The sequence below is a fragment of the Chiloscyllium plagiosum genome, unplaced genomic scaffold (assembly GCF_037043375.1).
Source record: "Chiloscyllium plagiosum isolate Xiang-an unplaced genomic scaffold, Cpla_swu_hap1 HiC_scaffold_4, whole genome shotgun sequence".
Classification (NCBI taxonomy): Eukaryota; Metazoa; Chordata; class Chondrichthyes; order Orectolobiformes; family Hemiscylliidae; genus Chiloscyllium; species Chiloscyllium plagiosum.
The window spans coordinates 110,648,668-110,666,908 of NW_028270142.1; the positions used below are offsets into that span (position 1 = coordinate 110,648,668).

At 39.8% G+C, this 18,241-nt stretch overlaps 1 protein-coding gene across 3 annotated transcripts; it reads left to right on the plus strand.

Annotated features, from left to right (window-relative positions):
- The first annotated feature begins 875 nt into the window (after nucleotides 1-875).
- LOC122548948 (actin, cytoplasmic-like) lies at nucleotides 876-12,348 on the plus strand. 3 transcript variants are annotated; one of them, XM_043687957.2, is made up of 3 exons: nucleotides 876-1,000; nucleotides 3,657-3,766; nucleotides 8,757-12,348. In XM_043687957.2, exons 2-3 carry the CDS (start codon nucleotides 3,665-3,667, stop codon nucleotides 9,759-9,761), a joined length of 1,107 nt encoding a protein of 368 aa, XP_043543892.1. In that variant the 5' UTR covers nucleotides 876-1,000; nucleotides 3,657-3,664; the 3' UTR covers nucleotides 9,762-12,348. The 3 variants fall into 3 exon arrangements, with proteins under 3 accessions (XP_043543892.1, XP_043543893.1, XP_043543890.1); XM_043687958.2 differs by lacking the exon at nucleotides 876-1,000 and adding an exon at nucleotides 1,226-1,391; XM_043687955.2 differs by lacking the exon at nucleotides 876-1,000 and adding an exon at nucleotides 1,228-1,395.
- Nucleotides 12,349-18,241: the final 5,893 nt, after the last annotated feature.

Below are 18,241 nucleotides of genomic sequence, written 5' to 3' on the forward strand. Positions count from 1 at the left end.
CTGGGTACAGCGCACGCTAAGGGCCCTGAAGGGAGTGATGAGGTTTCATGCTACAGAACTAGCATTGTCCCTAACCAGTCTGTTCCTATAAAGCTACTACAATATTGTTATAGCATCTTTAATATCTCAAGGAGCTTTGCAAAAGTATTATAAAACACTGTATAACACCTTTGTCAAAGAGATAGATTTTATGTTCTGAAAGAAGAAAACCAAGTTGGAGAGAAGGAATTCCAGAGCTTGGTGCCCAGGCAGCTGAAGGCACAGACACAAACTATGCAGTAGTTATAATCAGGAATGCAGAATGGCTTGCATTAAAGAAGATCAGATATCATGAAGAGTTGTAAGGTTGGAGGAGATAGGGAGGGGCAACGCTTTGTAGGGATTTGAAAACAAAGGTAAGAATTTAAAAATCAGAACATTTCTTGCCTAAAAGTGTAGAGTGATGTGGAAATGGGACTTTCCACAAGTTCAGATAGGCAAAAGATTTTTGTTTCCTTTGAGTTTATGCTGGCATCTACGTGACAAAATGAACACTCAGAACTTGGTTGTGTGTGAAAAAAAGTGTGTAAAGGTTATGAGTTATCTGATTGTGCACACACTGGTAATTGTCAATAAAGTAAAAATTTAGAATGTTGTAAGAGAGCAATTCTCTGCTAAGTATGGAAACTGTAGTTTCAAATTGAAATCTTGTTTAACTTAGAACTTTAAAAATGGCAAGAGAAATTGGAGGTTAGCCAACACTCAACAGAAACTGCAAGTCAGTGCAAGCTAAAAGCTCGCTGTCAATCATTTGTCAATGATTGTCCAAATAAGAGGCAATTACAGTGAACATAAGATGAGTGAGCCTTTAGAACTTGGGCGTGCTTAAAATGCTGGTCAAATGTGAGTTGATTCTGACTGCATTATAATTGCAGTGTAAAGATTGGGAAGTTGGTGAGAGTGAGCATTCAACATAGAGGGGGAAGAAGAAGTTTAACACTTGGAGTAGTTCTTGTTAGAGGTAAGTATTTAGTTTAATCTATTGTTATCTTAAACTAGATCAAGCAAATAGTACAAAATAGGTTAAAGTTAGAAGCCAAGTTGATTATTTGCGCGTGCTTAAAATTAAATAAATAAAACAAGGTTAGATAGGAATCTCAGTGTCAGTGTTGTGTCATGACTGCAATGAGTAATAGATTGTGGGAAGGTTACAATTGCAAAGAATCACTTGTGTAATTAATCTGCATCAGGAGTTCAGCATAGAGTTGTTGAGCTAGAGTCCAATGTGCCAATATTGAGAGGCATCAGGGAGGAGGAAAGTTGGCCTCAGCATTTTGATCCACAAGGCAGTCCTCCTAGTCCTTTGGTCTGGATTTTTTATTCTTGAATAGGAGTGTGTGATTGTGACGGAGGTAGGTAAGTAAATCCCAGGTGCAGTGCTGGAGGAGTTCAGCCTTTGTTTACATTCATGTGGGTGAAGTTTAAAGTGATATGGTACTGGGTGAAGAAAATTACTATCTGGGAGTGTTGCTGCTCTGCACATCTGGGAGTTGTGTTGTTTTGCTTGCACTGGCAAATCAATGTAGGAACCAGTGACTTAGGTAGAATAAAGAACAAGGTTCTTCTAAGAGCCAGGGCCAAATTAATAAGAGAAATCATAAAGGCAATATGGTAAGAACTTGTGTTACATTTTTCACCTGATTTTCTTTCACTTTAAATTGGGCCTTTATTCTCACTTATCATAATGAGCTTTATTTTGAAGTTGTTTTGCAATGTTCAGCACTACTTCCGGCTGCCTAACAATTTCTCTCTAGTTGACCCTCAGTTGACCATCACTGCTGGTCCCTAACTGACCCTCTCATTGCTGACCCTCAGGTCAGTGGCATCACTCTGACACATTCTCTCATTGCTGACCCTCTGGTCAGTGGCATCACCTTGACACACTCTCTCATTGCTGACCCTCTGGCCAGTGGCATCACCCTGACACACCCGCTCATTGTTGACCCTCTGGCCAGTGGCATCACCTTGACACACTTTCTCATTGCTGACCCTCTGGCCAGTGGCATCACTTTGACACACTCTCTCATTGCTGACCCTCTGGCCAGTTGCATCACCCTGATACACTCTCTCATTGTTGACCCTCTGGCCAGTGGCACCACCCTGATACACTCTCTCATTGCTGACCTCTTGCCAGTTGCATCACCCTGATACACTCTCCCATTGCTGACCCTCTGGCCAGTGGTATCACCCTGACACACCCTCTCGTTGCTGACCTTCGGGTGACCATCCTCCAAGGCAGTCTTTGGGACAGGCAACAACACAAAGTGGCTGAGCAGAGGCTGATAGCCAAGTTCGGTATCCATGGGGATGGCCTCAACCGGGACCTTAAATTCATGTCACACCTCTCTCTCTGTCTCCCTGTCTCCGTCTCTCTGTCTCCCTGTCCCTCCTCCTCTCATACTTTTACTCTCACTCTCATGCTCTTAATCTCACTCTCACACTCTTACTCTCACACTCTCATACACATCCACACTCACACCCACACATGCATCCTCTCACAGACGTATACCCTTCACACTCTCACTTACACACATACACATGCACACATTCTCTCACAGACATTCATACCCCCCCAACACACACACACACAGACACACACACAAGTTTAAGTTTGCGGGGTGAATTTGTACTTGCAGAATTGTATTGTATTTTGCTCAAAAGCTGCAAGATTAAGTAAATCCCTTTTTTAGAAATAGAATCAGTCTGACCATTGAGGCACAGACAACCTCACATAGGACACCTCACACCTTCAATGCATTATCTGAGTTGACATGGCACCTACTAAAGTTCACTTGAGAATGTAACTTTTAAAAAAGTTCTGTGATTTATATATGAAATAACTGAAACCAACATGGTCATTATAAAAGATTTTAAAACAATCCTGGTCTTTTCAATATATAATTTCAGTTGCATCACACTGTAAACTTTTGCAATAATTTCTGTGTCTTACAATCTTATACTCCACAGCCACCTGATGTAGGAGCAGTGCTGCCAAATAAACCTGTTGGACTATAACCTGGTGTTGTGTGATTTGTACATTCCAGTCCAAAACCAGCACCTCCAAATTACAACAGTGGGTAATTGTACATACACTATTCATAGGCTGCCTACTCCTTATCCTAAGTAAGGGAAGAGGGAAAAGATTTAAAAGGGACCCAAGGGGCAATCTTTTCACACAGAGGATGGTGCATTTATGGAATGAGCTGCCAGAGGAAGTGGTGGAGGCTGGTACAGTTACAACATTTAAAAGGCATCTGGATAGGTGAATGAATAGAAAGGGTTTATGGAGGGATATGGGCCAACTGCTGGAAAATGGGATATCTGGTCAGCATGGATGAGTTGGACTGAATGGTCTGTTTCCATGTCGTACATATCTATGCCTCTATGATTGTAAGGCAACTTCTTGTGGACAGTTTATTTATCTATGTAGATAGTAAGTTATGAAATGTTGTGTACAAATCCCCCCTCTTCACATGTTTATCTCGGCTTGTGTCTTTTCTCTTACTGATGTCAGAATTATGTGATTAGTTACATCATCACGATTTACTTAAATCTCATTCTATCACAGTTACCACTTTGTTTTTTTTAAATTTCTGTTTGTTTGTTTTTTCTCACAGTTTGAGTCATGGCTGTGGTTGTGGATATTGGAACTGGGATGATCAAGGTCGGGTTTGCAGCGGATCAATATCCCAGAGCAATATTCCCATCTGTTGTGGGAATGCATCAGGTAAACCTTCTCAGTCAGTCAAAACTGAAACACATTCAAGAGAACAAATTTCATTTTAAATTTCCTTCTAGTTCCTGGTGACTTAAATCATATATTCACCTGCATCCACTTTTTACCAGAAATATTTATTTGCATCCATACTGCAGGAGACAGCTGATCCAATCTTGATGAAGGGCTTTTGCCTGAAACGTCAATTTTCCTGCTCCTCAGATGCTGCCTGACCTGCTGTGCTTTTCCAGCACCATTCTAATCTTGACTCTAATCTCCAGCATCTGCAGTACCCACCTCCACATTCTCAGAATGGTGAATTAAGGGTGAAGAAGTGGTTGGGGGCTGTGATGGGCGGAGGGGGGGTGTGTACTAAAAGACCTCGGATGATATTTCATCTTGGTTCATGATGGGAGAAATTGGAAGACTCTGGATACATTCTGATACGTGACTTCCTGATCTCCTGATGGATTAGGATACATGGGAAGACACGTTAGCAGGTTAAAATAGGAAAAGACTGTCTGAATATAAAGGATAGACGTTGGAAAGAGGAGGTGTGATTCGTAACGATAAAGGATGGATGAAAAAGGAGACTCTAAAGGGTAGTGTCAGATTTGAAGGTGCTGCCAGTGAAGTCTTCACGAGTTACAGCATTGTGTCCTGTAGATAATGTTTCTTGAGTATTAGTTGAAGAAGTGGTTGTTTAAGTTAGTGGATGAGTGCTGATCAAGCAAACAGCTCTTTGATGGATGAAGTGTTGTTTTAATCGAGAGATGCAAATGTAAGTGCACAGGTAACTTGTATTCCTAGTTAACATGATAGCCTGTTAAGATAATTTCAGTGAACAGTTAATTTGGTGTGTTATTAGGGAGTCATGTATAGACTATGGACCGCAGGTTTCCTTCCCAAAGAAACTAGTGAACAATTTAAATTTTTGTACCAGTTTGAGAGTTTCATGGACGCATTTAGGTTTTTAACTTCCAACACTGTCAAACAAACTTGTAAACTGACATAAAAGGTTTCTTCATCTGAAAGTTAGTGAATAATTGAACACACTGCAATCATCAGTGAGCAATTCCATTTTTGATCTAATGAGGGAGGGCAGCTAATTGAAGGAGCAGTACAGAACTGGGCCTAGAATACTGCCTTGACAAACTCCATTGATCTCCTGAGGTTAAGGTAGTTCATCTCCATAAACCATAACTATCTTCCTTTATGTCAGCCACTGTATAAAGGAAACGTACAGCACAAATGAGACCATTTGGCCTATTATTATTCATAATCCAACTTTATAGCTCATGGATTGTGAAATAACTCCACAGAGGTTGATATCCCATCACCAATTCACCTTTTATTTACACATGGAGAGTCCTTGACAATGATCCAGCTCCCTCAGAGCCAGCTCTGAGTGAACAGAACCACTGACACTTCTGTTTATATCTATCAGCTAGGGCTCCCTGATTGGGGCTGTCAATCTGGTCCAATCACAGAACTCATATTCTATGAGATTCACCTGACTGACCTTGTTACAATCACTGCAGGTTGCAATGCTGTAGGTTAGAGCATCATGAATATATACAAATATTTAAATGCAGTGAGGATTTTTCATTCTATTATCCTTTAGGTTTAGAGTCCAAGTTATTGATATATATTATTAAAAGTAAACAACCCAGATCCAAGATCCGTGGAGCCTCAATGGAAATTGCCTTCCAGTCAGAAAAGTGCCCATCAACCATTGCTTCCTACCATTAAGCCAACTTGTCACTTGAATTCTTACTTTTCTAACCATTTTGCCATTTGTGATTTTGTTAAAAGCCTTGTTAAAATTAATGCAGATTACATCTAATGTGTATCAAATAATTACATGTATTCAAGTTGTCAGTCACAGAAACCCAGATCTGGGCCACACTTCTGGCCTGTGTCAGAATGGTCTGGACATGGGACCCACTGCTTGTTGTCTGCTCCAGCACCCTCTTATTTTCAAAGGCATTGGAAAATGTGGGCATTGATGCCCACCATCTCTAAATGCTCAGCAAATGCTACACTGTATGACCTACGTCTCCCATCTCACACTTCCAAGTGTCCAGCTGTGTTCTTGACTCAGCTGCTTTATTCACTAATCTGTGAGCATTGAAGTATACACCACTACTCTCTGAACAACTTCCTTGATTATTTTCTACAGTTTTCTTTCTTTTATATAATTGCTTTCCAATTTTCTGCTTTTCATTTCTAATATTTCTTCTTTCCTTTCTGAATCTGCACTCAAACTCCCATCCCCCAGCCTGTTAATTTAAACTCTCTCCAGTAGCACTGGTAAACATTGCTGACATGGTATTGATGTTGGCTCTGGCACCAGTGATGAGCAACATAGAACATACAACATACAACAACATCATAACCTACAACAGCTTGTGTAGGTTCAACCTTCCTTGAAATTGGCCTTAATGTCCTAGGAACCTAAAACCCTCCCTCTAGCACCAAATATGCATTTATTGGCACTGACAATCAATTTCTGTGCTCAGTGGTGCATAGTACTGGGAGTAATGAGGACATTACCTCTCTGAAGACCTACTTCTGAATTCCTTTCTTAACTTTGTAAAAGTCTATCTCATTCCTTTTTCTACCTGTGCTATTGGTACCAATATGAACAGCGATTTCTGGATGCTCTTTCTCTCTCCTCAGAATGCTCTGCTGCTGCTCAGTGAGATTTCTAACCCTGCAACTAAGGAAGCAGCATAACATTTGCATCCATGGAAATCCCTGTGTGTTCATCTGACTATTGATCCTTCTTCAGTATTACTCTCTTCTGAGCTTTTCCATGCCTCTTTGTACAGTTGAAATGCCTCAGGAGAATCTTTCTCCTCACCAGTATTTTGGACTGAATATCAGCAAGACACTGAGGAACAAGTGGAGGAACTACTGCATTATCTGCTTGTTGTGCTTTATCTGTCTGCTGGTCACCCATTTCCTCTCTACTTACACATTGTTAAGATGGTATGGTGACTCTAAGTCTCACAGCTACAATGCTGTGATAAGTCATAGAATAGAATCCCTACAGTGTGGAAGTAGGCCATTCAGCCCATTGAGTCCACACCTTCCCTCCAAAGAACATCCCACCCAGACCCACTTCCCTACTAAATCCCCCTAACCCTGCATTTCTCATGGCTAATCCATCTAGCCTGCACATCCCTTGACACTATGGGCAATTTAGCATGGCCAATCCACCTAACATGCACATCTTTGGATTGTGGGAGGAAACCTGAGCACCTGGACGAAACCCACGCAGACATGGAGAGACTGTGCAAGCTCCACACAGACGAATTGAACCATATTTGAACCCCGCTCCCTGGTGATGTGAGGCAGCAGTGCTAACCACTGAGCCACTGTACTGCCCTTAGTGATGCCAGCTATTGTACAATCGTTGAAACCTAGAGTCCCAACTCCTTCAGCTGATGATGCTTTCAATACATGTATTTTCCCTCTGATCCCTGTGAACCTTTTAACTCAGACTCTGGTGTATATTGGTTGAATTATTTGATTTCAAGGAAGTCATTCTCACCTCCACATTCCTATTTAGTTCTTGAAGTTTGAATATAAGCTGATGGAAGGGTAATTGACTGAGTTGAGTTTATCTTTCTTTTTGTACATAATCAGAAGTCACACAAAACCAGGTTACACTCCAACAGGTTTATTTGAAATCACAAGTTTTGGAGCATTGCCCCTTCACCTGTTGGACTATAACCTAATATCGTGTGACTTCTGACCTTGTTCACCCCAGTCCAACACCGGACATGTCCACATTATGTAAAGAGGACACACTCAGACAATTTTCCACGTTGTGTAGATACCATTTGTTGCATCTGCCCTGGAGCAACTTGGCTAGCAGCAAGGCTAGATCAGGTAAACTAGTCTCAGTATTACAGTAGAGATGTTGTTGAACCTCCCAGTGTTTGTTGTATCTAGTTACTTCAATTACCTCAAAAGATTGAAGAGGTTGGGACTGATTTCCTTGCAGGAGGGAAGATTGAGAGACAATCTGATAGGGATGTTCAAAACTATTTTGGGACTGGAGAGAGTGAATAGCAAAAGAATCTGAATGTAGGTTTGCTTGCTGAGCTGGAAGGTTCATTTTCAGACGTTTCGTTACCATACTAAGCAACATCATCAGTGAGCCTCTGGATGAAGCACTGGTGGCATGGCCCGCTTTCTATTTATGTGTTTAGGTTGCCTTGAGTTGGTGACGTCATTTCCTGTTCTTTTTCTCAGGGGTGGTAAATGAGATCCAAGTCAACCTGAGCTAACTCAAAACTCGTTAAGGAAAAGAAATTCCCACTGGAAGAAGATTTGAGAGTAAAAGGACACGGATTTAAGATAATTGGCAATAAAATCAGTGGAGAACATGAGAACATTTTATTTTTACACAACAAGTGATTAAGAATCCAAAGTAATGGAGGAAGGTGTGATATTCTCAAGGGAATTGAATGTTTATCTGAAAAAGAAGCATGTTTTGGGTTACAGGGAGAAGATGAGCAAATGGCATGTGGCAAATTACTGACTTCGGGTACTAGTGGCAATATGAATGGGGTAAAATGTCCTCTTCAGTAGTGTGACCATGCTACTGGACCTGCTGTGCTTTTCCAGCACCACACTCTCAATATAAGACATACCCAGGGATGATGACAGATGAGGTAAAAACATTGATTCGTTTTCTAGCGCTACTCAAACCTTGATACCTGCTGAAAACTAATGGTGACAGGATTTTTTAGTTTGGGTGTGACTTTGTTACACACTGATTTGGAAGAAAAACCATTCTGACAAAATACTAAAAATAAAATCAGGATTAGAAAGAATTTGTGAGAGATAAAAGGGAATTCTAAACAATTGGAGCAGGCAAATGTGGGAATAAACAATACGGCAAATGTTAGATTGCATAAAAGAGTAAGATGAATGACAACATAAGAAAAGGGAAAGTAAAACAATAATGTTTTCTTTTCTACTTTAGGATGCTATTCTCAGAGCAGACTTAAATAATTACTGTGTTGGGAAAGAAGCCAGGGACAGGCCAGACATTTGGATCTCCAAATACCCAATCAAACATGGGATTGTGACCAACTGGGATGACATGGAAAAGATTTGGCAACACATCTTCAACAATGAGTTGCAAGTTGCTCCAGCAGAATATTCCATTCTCTTCACAGAAGCACCTCTCAACCCCAAAGCTAACAAAGAGAAGATGACCCAGATGATGTTTGAGAGTTTTGACATACCACGCGTTTTTGCTACTGTTCCTAGCTTACTCTCCATATATGGAACGGGCCGTCTCAGAGGCCTTGTACTGGACAGTGGTGAGGGCGTGACCTCTGCTATGTCAGTCAATGATGGCTATACCCTACCTGATAGCATTCGACGCCTAAACTTCGCTGGCAGGGAGCTAAATGACAACTTAATGGAGAACTTGATTCATCGTGGTTGCCACTTCAGCACGGCTGCTGAGAGATTGCTTGCCGAAAATATCAAAGAGAAGCTTTGCTATGTGGCCCTTGATTATGACCAGGAGATGTCAAAGGCTACCACTACTTCCACTCTAGACAAAAGCTATGAACTTCCAGATGGTCAAATCCTCACCATCAATAAGGAGTGTTTCCAATGTCCAGAAGCTCTATTCCAACCTTCCTTTTTGGGAATACCATCAGCTGGGGTCCACAAGATTGTCAATGACAGCATCGAGGCATGTGAACATTCTATCAGGAGTGATCTCTATGCAAATATTATTCTGGCTGGTGGATCTACCATGTTTCCAGGCATTGTTGATCGAATGCAGAAAGAAATCACAGTCTTGTCTCCAAAAACAACAAAGATTAGAATTATTACTTCGTCTGAAAGGAAGTATTTGAGTTGGATTGGTGGCTCAATCTTAGCTTCCCTCTCTGCTTTCCAGGAAATGTGTACCACCAAGCAGGAGTATGATGAATTTGGACTCTCCGTTATCCATCGCAAATGCTTTTAAGTGTTATGGCTGAGGGCTGGGGGGGGGGGGGCAAGATATTTAAAATATGCTTAATGATGTTATTCTCTTTGATTTAATATGCTTAATGATGTTATTCTCTTTGATTTACGATTGATATCATGATGATGGTGACATTGACACTATTTGTATTTTTGAGTTTCCATGCCTTGGTCTCATTTCATCTACTTCTGGTAATTTTAAAAAATAATATCTTTGATTTGAGTGCAACCGGCAGGTGAATGATATTTTGTTGTCTGGTAAGTGACTAAAATTACGAGGGGCCCAATTTCACCAAACAATGTGTGACAATCACATAGGATCATGGAAGCTGACAGTAAGCGAGTTATTTGGCCTGTAAATGTCTTTGGCAGCTTTTTGAAAGAGCTGTTCAATTTAATTCACAACCCAGATTTTTCCTCTTGACACTACAAGTTATTCCTTTCGAGTACATTATCAACTATCTTCTCGGAGCTCCTGTGGAATTTGATTACCAGGAGTGTGTTCTTGATTTTTAACAAATCTTTATGGTGAAGAAATTACTGCTCACTTCCCTTTAGACTTTGTTTTGTGAATTTAGTTTAGATTTATGATCTCTGGTAACCAAACCAATTATGAGGAAAAGCATTTAGGCCCCAATTGCCTTACACTCTGCCTCTAATTAGCCTTTTTTAAAGTTTATATTCAAAAAGCCAAGTATTTCATATTCTTTCTTAATTGTCTTATCATTTTGCATGCAAAGAGTGTTCATCCTCTGGTTCAGAAGTTCTTGAGCACTTCTCACAATAATACCTTTTACATTAAACTGTTTCTGCAGCTGTTCTCTCAAAGAGCATTACTTCATATTTGCAATATTGAATTAGATCTACTATCTACGTGCTTACTTCATGAATCTGCTGATCTCCTCCTGAAGTATGCTACTTTTCTGCTTTATTATTTACTATGCTGAGTATTCTGTATGGTCTGTGAAGCTGGATACAGGAAGTACAATCTCAAAGTTCAGGTCATTCATATAAAACAAGAAAACTAATGGTCCCCAGGAGGGCCCTGCTGCATAACACTGTCAGAAAAGCACCCATTCATCATTTCTCACTGCCTCCTATCCCTTACCAATTTACTATGCAAGTCCTCAGTAGTAATGCCATGTGTTTCTATTTTCCAAATCAGCTTGTTGTGAGGTACTTTATCAATGTACTTTTGAATATCCATGTAAAAATTATTTACTGAACTATCTTTAATTAAGCCTCCTTGTTAGTTTGTCAAATAACTTGATCAGATTTGTCATTGAAAAGCATGGGATAATTTTATCAATGACAATAATTTCTCAGTTCCAAGACTTGCTTTGGAGTGATTTTAATTGTCAGCTTTATCCCTCAAGTTTATTGTAATGATGAGAAACATGTAGTCCACTGCAAACATCTAGCCAGAGAATATTAATTAGTAGTTCCTATGAAGCTGTCCCATAGTGTTTTGAAGTAATTCCAGGATTTCTATCTCTACAACACTATCAGGAAATCTATTTGTGATCACATTACATTTACTGGTTGAAACTTGTGTCTACTGGTTCTAACCCATCACCCAAGATTAATTTAAAACAATTTTTCTCAAGATGGAAATCTCCAGAGTAATCTTTACAACTCTTAGTCCTGATGCTGTGGATCAGCCTCAGGGAATCCTTTGCACTGTCTCTAATGCTCAAGTATCTCATCTGGTTTTTGGATGACTAATGCTAAGCTTAGTATTTAAGGCTCAGTCTGATCAGAATAGATCTCTGCCATTACTTTCTTCCACTATTGACTTCTTATTTGCTTTGTTGATTGCTGTTCTACATTAGGTCTCCTCAAACACTTCCATCTCCTCAAATACTTTCAGCCCGTTTTAGTTTTTCAGCATTGCTCATGCTCATGAGCTATGTTCACTATTGCAACAAAATATTAAAATGGTAATTTAGTTAAATTTTACCTGAAGATACCATTTGAATTGTAATTGTCTAGCGATGGAGGAAAGTTTATCACTGTAATGAAAAACTCTCCATCCTTTTACATTATGGAGGTTGCATTTATAAAAGCTTGTTAAACCAGTCCAGCTGATTAAGTGGATAAAGTAGATTTATCATTAGTGATATGATTAAAGAACAAAGTACCTTCATTTAGAGTCCATCTATCATTGTCTCAAATACTTTCACACCATCCCCAAATTATTCTTTACTTCCTCAGCAGTGAATTGCTATGGTATGCAGCATCTGCAAATGTAACTATTTTACCTTGACTTGCAGAATCTGGATTACATATGAAAATAAGGATTTTGGTATTGACACTGAGTGTATCCAATCCACATCAAAGAGGAGTTTCTTCAGCAAATTAAAATAATCAAGAGGCTAAAAGGAGAGTAAATAAATACAATAGCTACTACTGGAGGAAATGTCCTAAGGAAAATAATGGGCCTAACGGTCGACACATTCCCTGGACCTGATGGTTTCCATCCGAGTAAGTTAAAGGAAATATCTACAGAGACAGTCGATGTACTAGTCGTAATCAGCCAATAATCTTTAAATTCTGGTGAAGTCCCAGATAATTGGAAAGCTGCCTGTATAACACTTACATTCAATAAAAGAGGATGGGAGACAAGAAACTGGTAACTATGAGCCAGTTATCTTTGTGTCCATTGTTGGAAAACTTGTAGTTTTACAAACAATATAATAGCAGAGCTATTAGAAATACATAATATAATCAAATAGAGGCAACACAGCTTTGAGAAGGTGAAATCATCCTTACAAATTTATTAAAATCACTTTAGGAGGTAACAAGGTTCCTAATATACTCACATTAATATTTACCCAGGAATTGTTAGAGGGAAGAAAACCCACTCGTGGATGACAATAAAATTGTTTCCCTGATCACCGACATTGGTCCCCATATTGCTCGTATTGACCTGCCCCGAATACCTGATCCATCCACACCCTCTCCAGTGATGCCAACCTGTCCACGCTCTCAATACCCACCTTTTGTCTTTCATGAGATACCCTCCATCTGTACCCCCACCCACACCCACCTACTTTCCTTTCCCGTCTGCCATGCACCTACCTTCTCAGGAACTCTCAGAGTAATTTTGGGACCTTTGAACATTTTACTTATTAGTATATGGCAGCTATTGCCATAAAAGGAAATGGTTCTGGTTTCTGTGACAATCTACCCAGACATTGCTTGCGAAGTTTGCAGAGTTTATCTGTTGTGATGGATCCTGCATTGACATCCGTCTGGAAAAAACCCTGGGAAGGTACATCAGCAACCTTTAGTCTGATCTTGGTCAGAAATAGGAATTTCCAATTTCCAGGTTTTAAGATTCAGGGTTCAGAAACTAATACCATAGTCATAGAGTTATACAGCACAGAAACTGACCCTTTGGACCATTTATTTGGATGGGCCAGCCATAATTTTAAGAGTGCACTTTATTTAGATTTCTCCAAGACAGGAAATAGTTTCCCTGCATCTAAATAAATGATTCAATCACTCTATCATTTCAATCTTCTCAATTAGGTTACCACTCTTCTTCCATTTTAAATTTAGTTTCTTTAACATCTCCTCATTGTTTAATGCTTCACCCCTGTGAATCTGGGTTGCAGCCTGCCCATGGTTAATGTAATCCCCTCTGATATGTGGTGTCCCAAACAGAATGTAGTTACATACTGTCAGGAGGTAATAAGACACACAGAGAGCATTTCCACACAGCTCCCTGTTGAACTTCCCAGTTCATGACTCAACTAAAACTGCTCAGCTCAGCTCAGCTAAAGAGCTGACCACTTCCCTCTTTTTATACAGGTCACTTTGAAAGCATGACCACTTTGGCCTGAAGTCTCACCTGTTAACATAAAAACAAAAGGCCTCTCAAAATCCTTTCTATCTCCGTACCAAACCAGTCTGATCGGAGCCTGGCCTGGTTTATTGCCCCTCTGAAAAAAATCAAGGACACGGAACAGCTTTTAGAAAAAAAAGGGACGAGCTTTTTGACACCTTCCCCTTAAGAAAAAGTGAACCATCAATACCATTCAAAAACCAGTTAGTAGTCGAATCACACACATACACTATACTAACTATAAACATGCAAACATGCACAACGACATGCAAATTCAGGCCGTAGTACACCCACCACCGAACACCTCCATATCTCATTCGAGTCTTAGTAACGCATCGGCAATCACGTTTTTGTGACCTGCCACATGTACAATTGTCAAATTGAATGGCTGCAACAACAAGCTCCATCTGAACTGTCTGGCATTTCTGTCCTTACATTTTCTACAAATGTCAATGGGTTGTGATCATTGTATACGATTGACTCAGACGTATTGCTGGTAATATAAACACTGAAATGTTGTAAGGCCAACACCAAGCTTAAGGTCTTTTTCTCCACCGTTGAATATTCCTGTTGATGAATGTTCAACTGTGGCTAATACTGGGGCAGTGGTTAATACAGGTTTTAGGCTGTCAAATGCCTTTTGTCAGTCCATTGAAACATCTTGCCCTTTTTAAACAATTTGCTGAGTGGAGCAGCCACACTGCTAAAGTTCGGCACACACTTTTGGTAAAATCCGCTCAACCCCAGGACCATAGTACTGCTTTTTTCATCGAAGATATGGGGAATTCACCAATTACTTTCATTTTTGCATCTCATGGGGCCATTTGTCCATGTCCAATAATATGGCCCAGGAAGGCAACTTGGGCTTTGGCAAATTCACCTTTAGCTAGGTTTACCATCAAGCCTGCCTTCCAAAGTCAATCGAACAACTCTGATAAATGCTGTAAATATTCCTTCTGTGAGTGACTAAAAATCACCAGGTCATCATTATATAACATACATTTGGGTAAGGCAGCAATGACCTTAGTAGTCAGTCTCTGAAATATGGCTGGAACGTTTTTCATACCAAATGGCATGACTTTGAACTGATATAGTCCATTTGGCATTACAAAAGCTGAAATTGACATTGCTCTCTCTGACAGAGGTACTTGCCAATAGCCTCTGAGCAAGTCCAACTTAGAAATGTAAGTTGCTTGTCCCACTTTTTCAAAGCAGTTCTCCAATCCTGGAATTGGATATGCATCAGTTTTTGTAACGGCATTGACTTTGCGATAATCCATACATAACCATTGGGAACCATCTAGGTTTGGCACCATGACTATGGATGAGCTCCAATCACTGTAACTCACTTCAATTATGCCATTTTGGAGCATGTGCTCTATCTCCTTCTGAACCTTTGTCAACTTTAGAGGTTATGCCTATAAGGATGTTGCTTAATCAGAATAGCATTTCCTATATCCGCATCATGCACAATTAGGTTAGTACTTCCTAGTTTATTCCCGCATATCTCCTCATGTGATAGTAATAACTCTTTCAGCTCATTTCGATTTTCTTGTGGAAAGTAACTCAATACTTTGACAACTTCCTCATTGTCCAATTTGATTTGAGGAATGTCCAATTCCAAATCCCCTGAATTTGGTTCTTCCTTCTGTGCTGAAATCATTAACACCTTCTCCTCTTGCTTTCCTTCCCTGTCAAAATAGCTTTTGACCATATTCACAAGATACACTCTGTGAGATTTCTTCTTGTCTGGAGTCCTTATCAGGTAGTTCACTTCACTCAATTTCCTCTTGATTTGATAAGGTCCATTAAACCTTGCTTTTAAAGGCTCACCTGTAACTGGAAGCAATATCAATACATTATCCCCAATTGCAAAATTACGAATTTGTGATTTTTTATCCACTGCTTGTTTCATTATATGCTGTGATACTTTTATATGATGTCTAGCCAACTCTCCAGCTCTATTTAATCATTCTCTAAACCTTGACACATGATCCAAATTATGTGGTGTCTGAATTCTGACTTATTAATTTCTCCTTAATAAGTTTTAACAGTCCTCTTACTTCATGCCCAAAGATTAATTCAAATGGACTGAATTTGGTCGATTCATTTGGTGCATCTCTGATTGCAAAAAGTACAGACGGAATTCCCTTATCCCAATCATCTGGATAATCCTGACCATAAGCCCTCAACCTGGTCTTTAATGTTTGATGCCAACTCTCTAGTGCTCCCCGCGATTCTGGATGGCACGCAGTAGATTTGAATTGCTTTATTCCCACATTATCCATAACCTCCTTGAATAGTTTGGATGTGAAATTTGATCCTTGATCTGACTGGATCTCTATTGGCAGTCCATATCTAGTAAAAAAATTTAGTAATTCTTTTAAAACCCTTTTAGCTGTGATGTTGCATAATGGGATTGTCTCTGGAAATCTAGTCGACATGTCCATTATTGTTAATAAATACTTATTCCCACTTTTTGTTTGAGGTAGGGGACCCATGCAATCAATCAATCTTGTGAAAGATTCCTCAAATGCTGGAATAGTTATTAAAGATGCAGGTTTTATAACTGCCTATGGTTTTCCGATTAGCTGACATGTCTGGCAGAATTCAACTACATCCTTATGTAGTCCAGGCCAGTAAAAATGTCTTCGTATTTTCACCTGTGTTTTCTTCACCCCTAAATGACCTCCAAGTGATAGGTCATGTGCCACTCGCAGCACCTCCTTTCTATATCCTACTGGCAAAACAATTTGATGAATCTCTGCCCATTTCTCATCTGCTTGAATGTGTAATGGCCTCCTTTTTCTCATTAAGACATCATTGTTAAGTAATAACACACAGGGATGAATCCACTTTCTTTCTCAGTAAATGCCTTTTGATATAACTGTTTTAACTCCTCATCTTTCTGCTGTAATTCAATCAGCTTAGTAGAACTGAAGATACTGGCATGTTTACCTATTATCTGATCAAAGAAAGTTTTGGATAAATCTATATCAGCTTCCTTATCTCTGCCTTTTGATCTCTCCTGCTTCAGCTTGTGCCTCTGTGATCTTGTGATCACACAATCAAGGAAAATTCCTGGATAACGGTCCTTCATTTTTTCAGTTGCCTGCATCTCCACTGGGTTTTCAACTAGAGTAGGCAGCACACCTATCATTTGCAAGAACAAATTATATTCTTAGAACTGAGAGTTTGTCTAGTACTCCTACCTCAAATTCTCCACTTTTCTCTGGACTCTCTAGCTCACTTTACATAATTGAGCACTTTTTGTCTCACCATGAATTCCTGTTACCAGTACCTTTTGTGACAATAGTCCCCCAGGAGTGTATATCTCCTCATCCTTCAGCATACAGACTGAGAGGATCCTGTATTCCTTAATATTGTAACATCCTAACCTATTACTCCTGGCTTATGTGAATAAACTGTACCTTTACATGTATATATTTTAAAGCAGATCTTCTCCTTAATCAAGCTCTGATCATCTTGTACACTCTGAGGCAGTTGTCTAACTTCCCTTGTGCTTTTTGTTATTAGTCCAGCAAAACTTCCAGGCTTGTCTGGTTTTCCTATATCTGCTTTCTCCTAGCCCACTAATACTGTGATTTTGTGTGGCCCACTTTATTACAATGAAAACACCGGAACTTTTAAACTTTTTTGTCCCCCTTAAGGATTTGTTTTTTACCCCGTGGTAAATTATCATTATGATCTTCACTGAGATCTACTTTTCCCTTTACACATGAGGATTTCTCTTTGCCCCAATTTCTATCCTTCACGGACTGAAATTGATTCTGGAAGCCAAACCGAGTTTTATGGACCAGTTCATAATCATCAGCCACTTCAGCTGCTAGCCTTGCTGTTTTAACTCTCTGCTCTTCCACATGAGTTTGCACTACTTCCTCACTGAGCCTACCCTCAGCCTTTATCTCCAAACTTTTAAGTTGAACTTCCTCTTTAAGTGGCAGTTTTTAAAGTTCAAAAGTCCACTCTTCTTCCTCTCTTCTACTGCTCTCTCTTTTTCTCTCTGTTCTGCTGCTCTCTCTTTCCCTCTCTTCTGCTTTTAGTCATAACTAAAACTGTTTCACTTCTGTTGCCCTTTCCTTATGTCCTGCCTGTAACTCAAGCTGCTTCATTTGCAACTGAATTCTTGTCATCTCTATAGATACTGATGGTTTCTCTAGCAAGTTTAAATGGTGAGCTACTGCTGTAATTATCTCTCCTTTCCTCACTGAAACAGGCAGTTCCACTTCCAGCTTGGTCTTATTCTCCTTTTGCAGAACTTCAAAAGTCACCTCATCCGCACTCAGAAAACTTTTGGCAACTGAAAGAGCCACTCCTATCCCAAGCCTTGTCTACCCAAACAAACCAACACCCGAAATAAAGACACTAGCATCTACCACTCGCTGTTTAAAATCCCGCAAAGAGCCCCCAATCTGTTATGGGCTAGGCCAGACCACTCAAAACATTCTTAAGCAGGCAGCCCAGACCAAAACTTTGCAATTTGTTTCAGTAAGTGTACAGTGAAAATTACCCGGAGTGAGGTAGCTAGGTTGACTACTAGATTTTAAAACAGACAAAAGTGTATTCACAAAATTGATACACAATGAAACACAAAGAACAAAATAAAGACC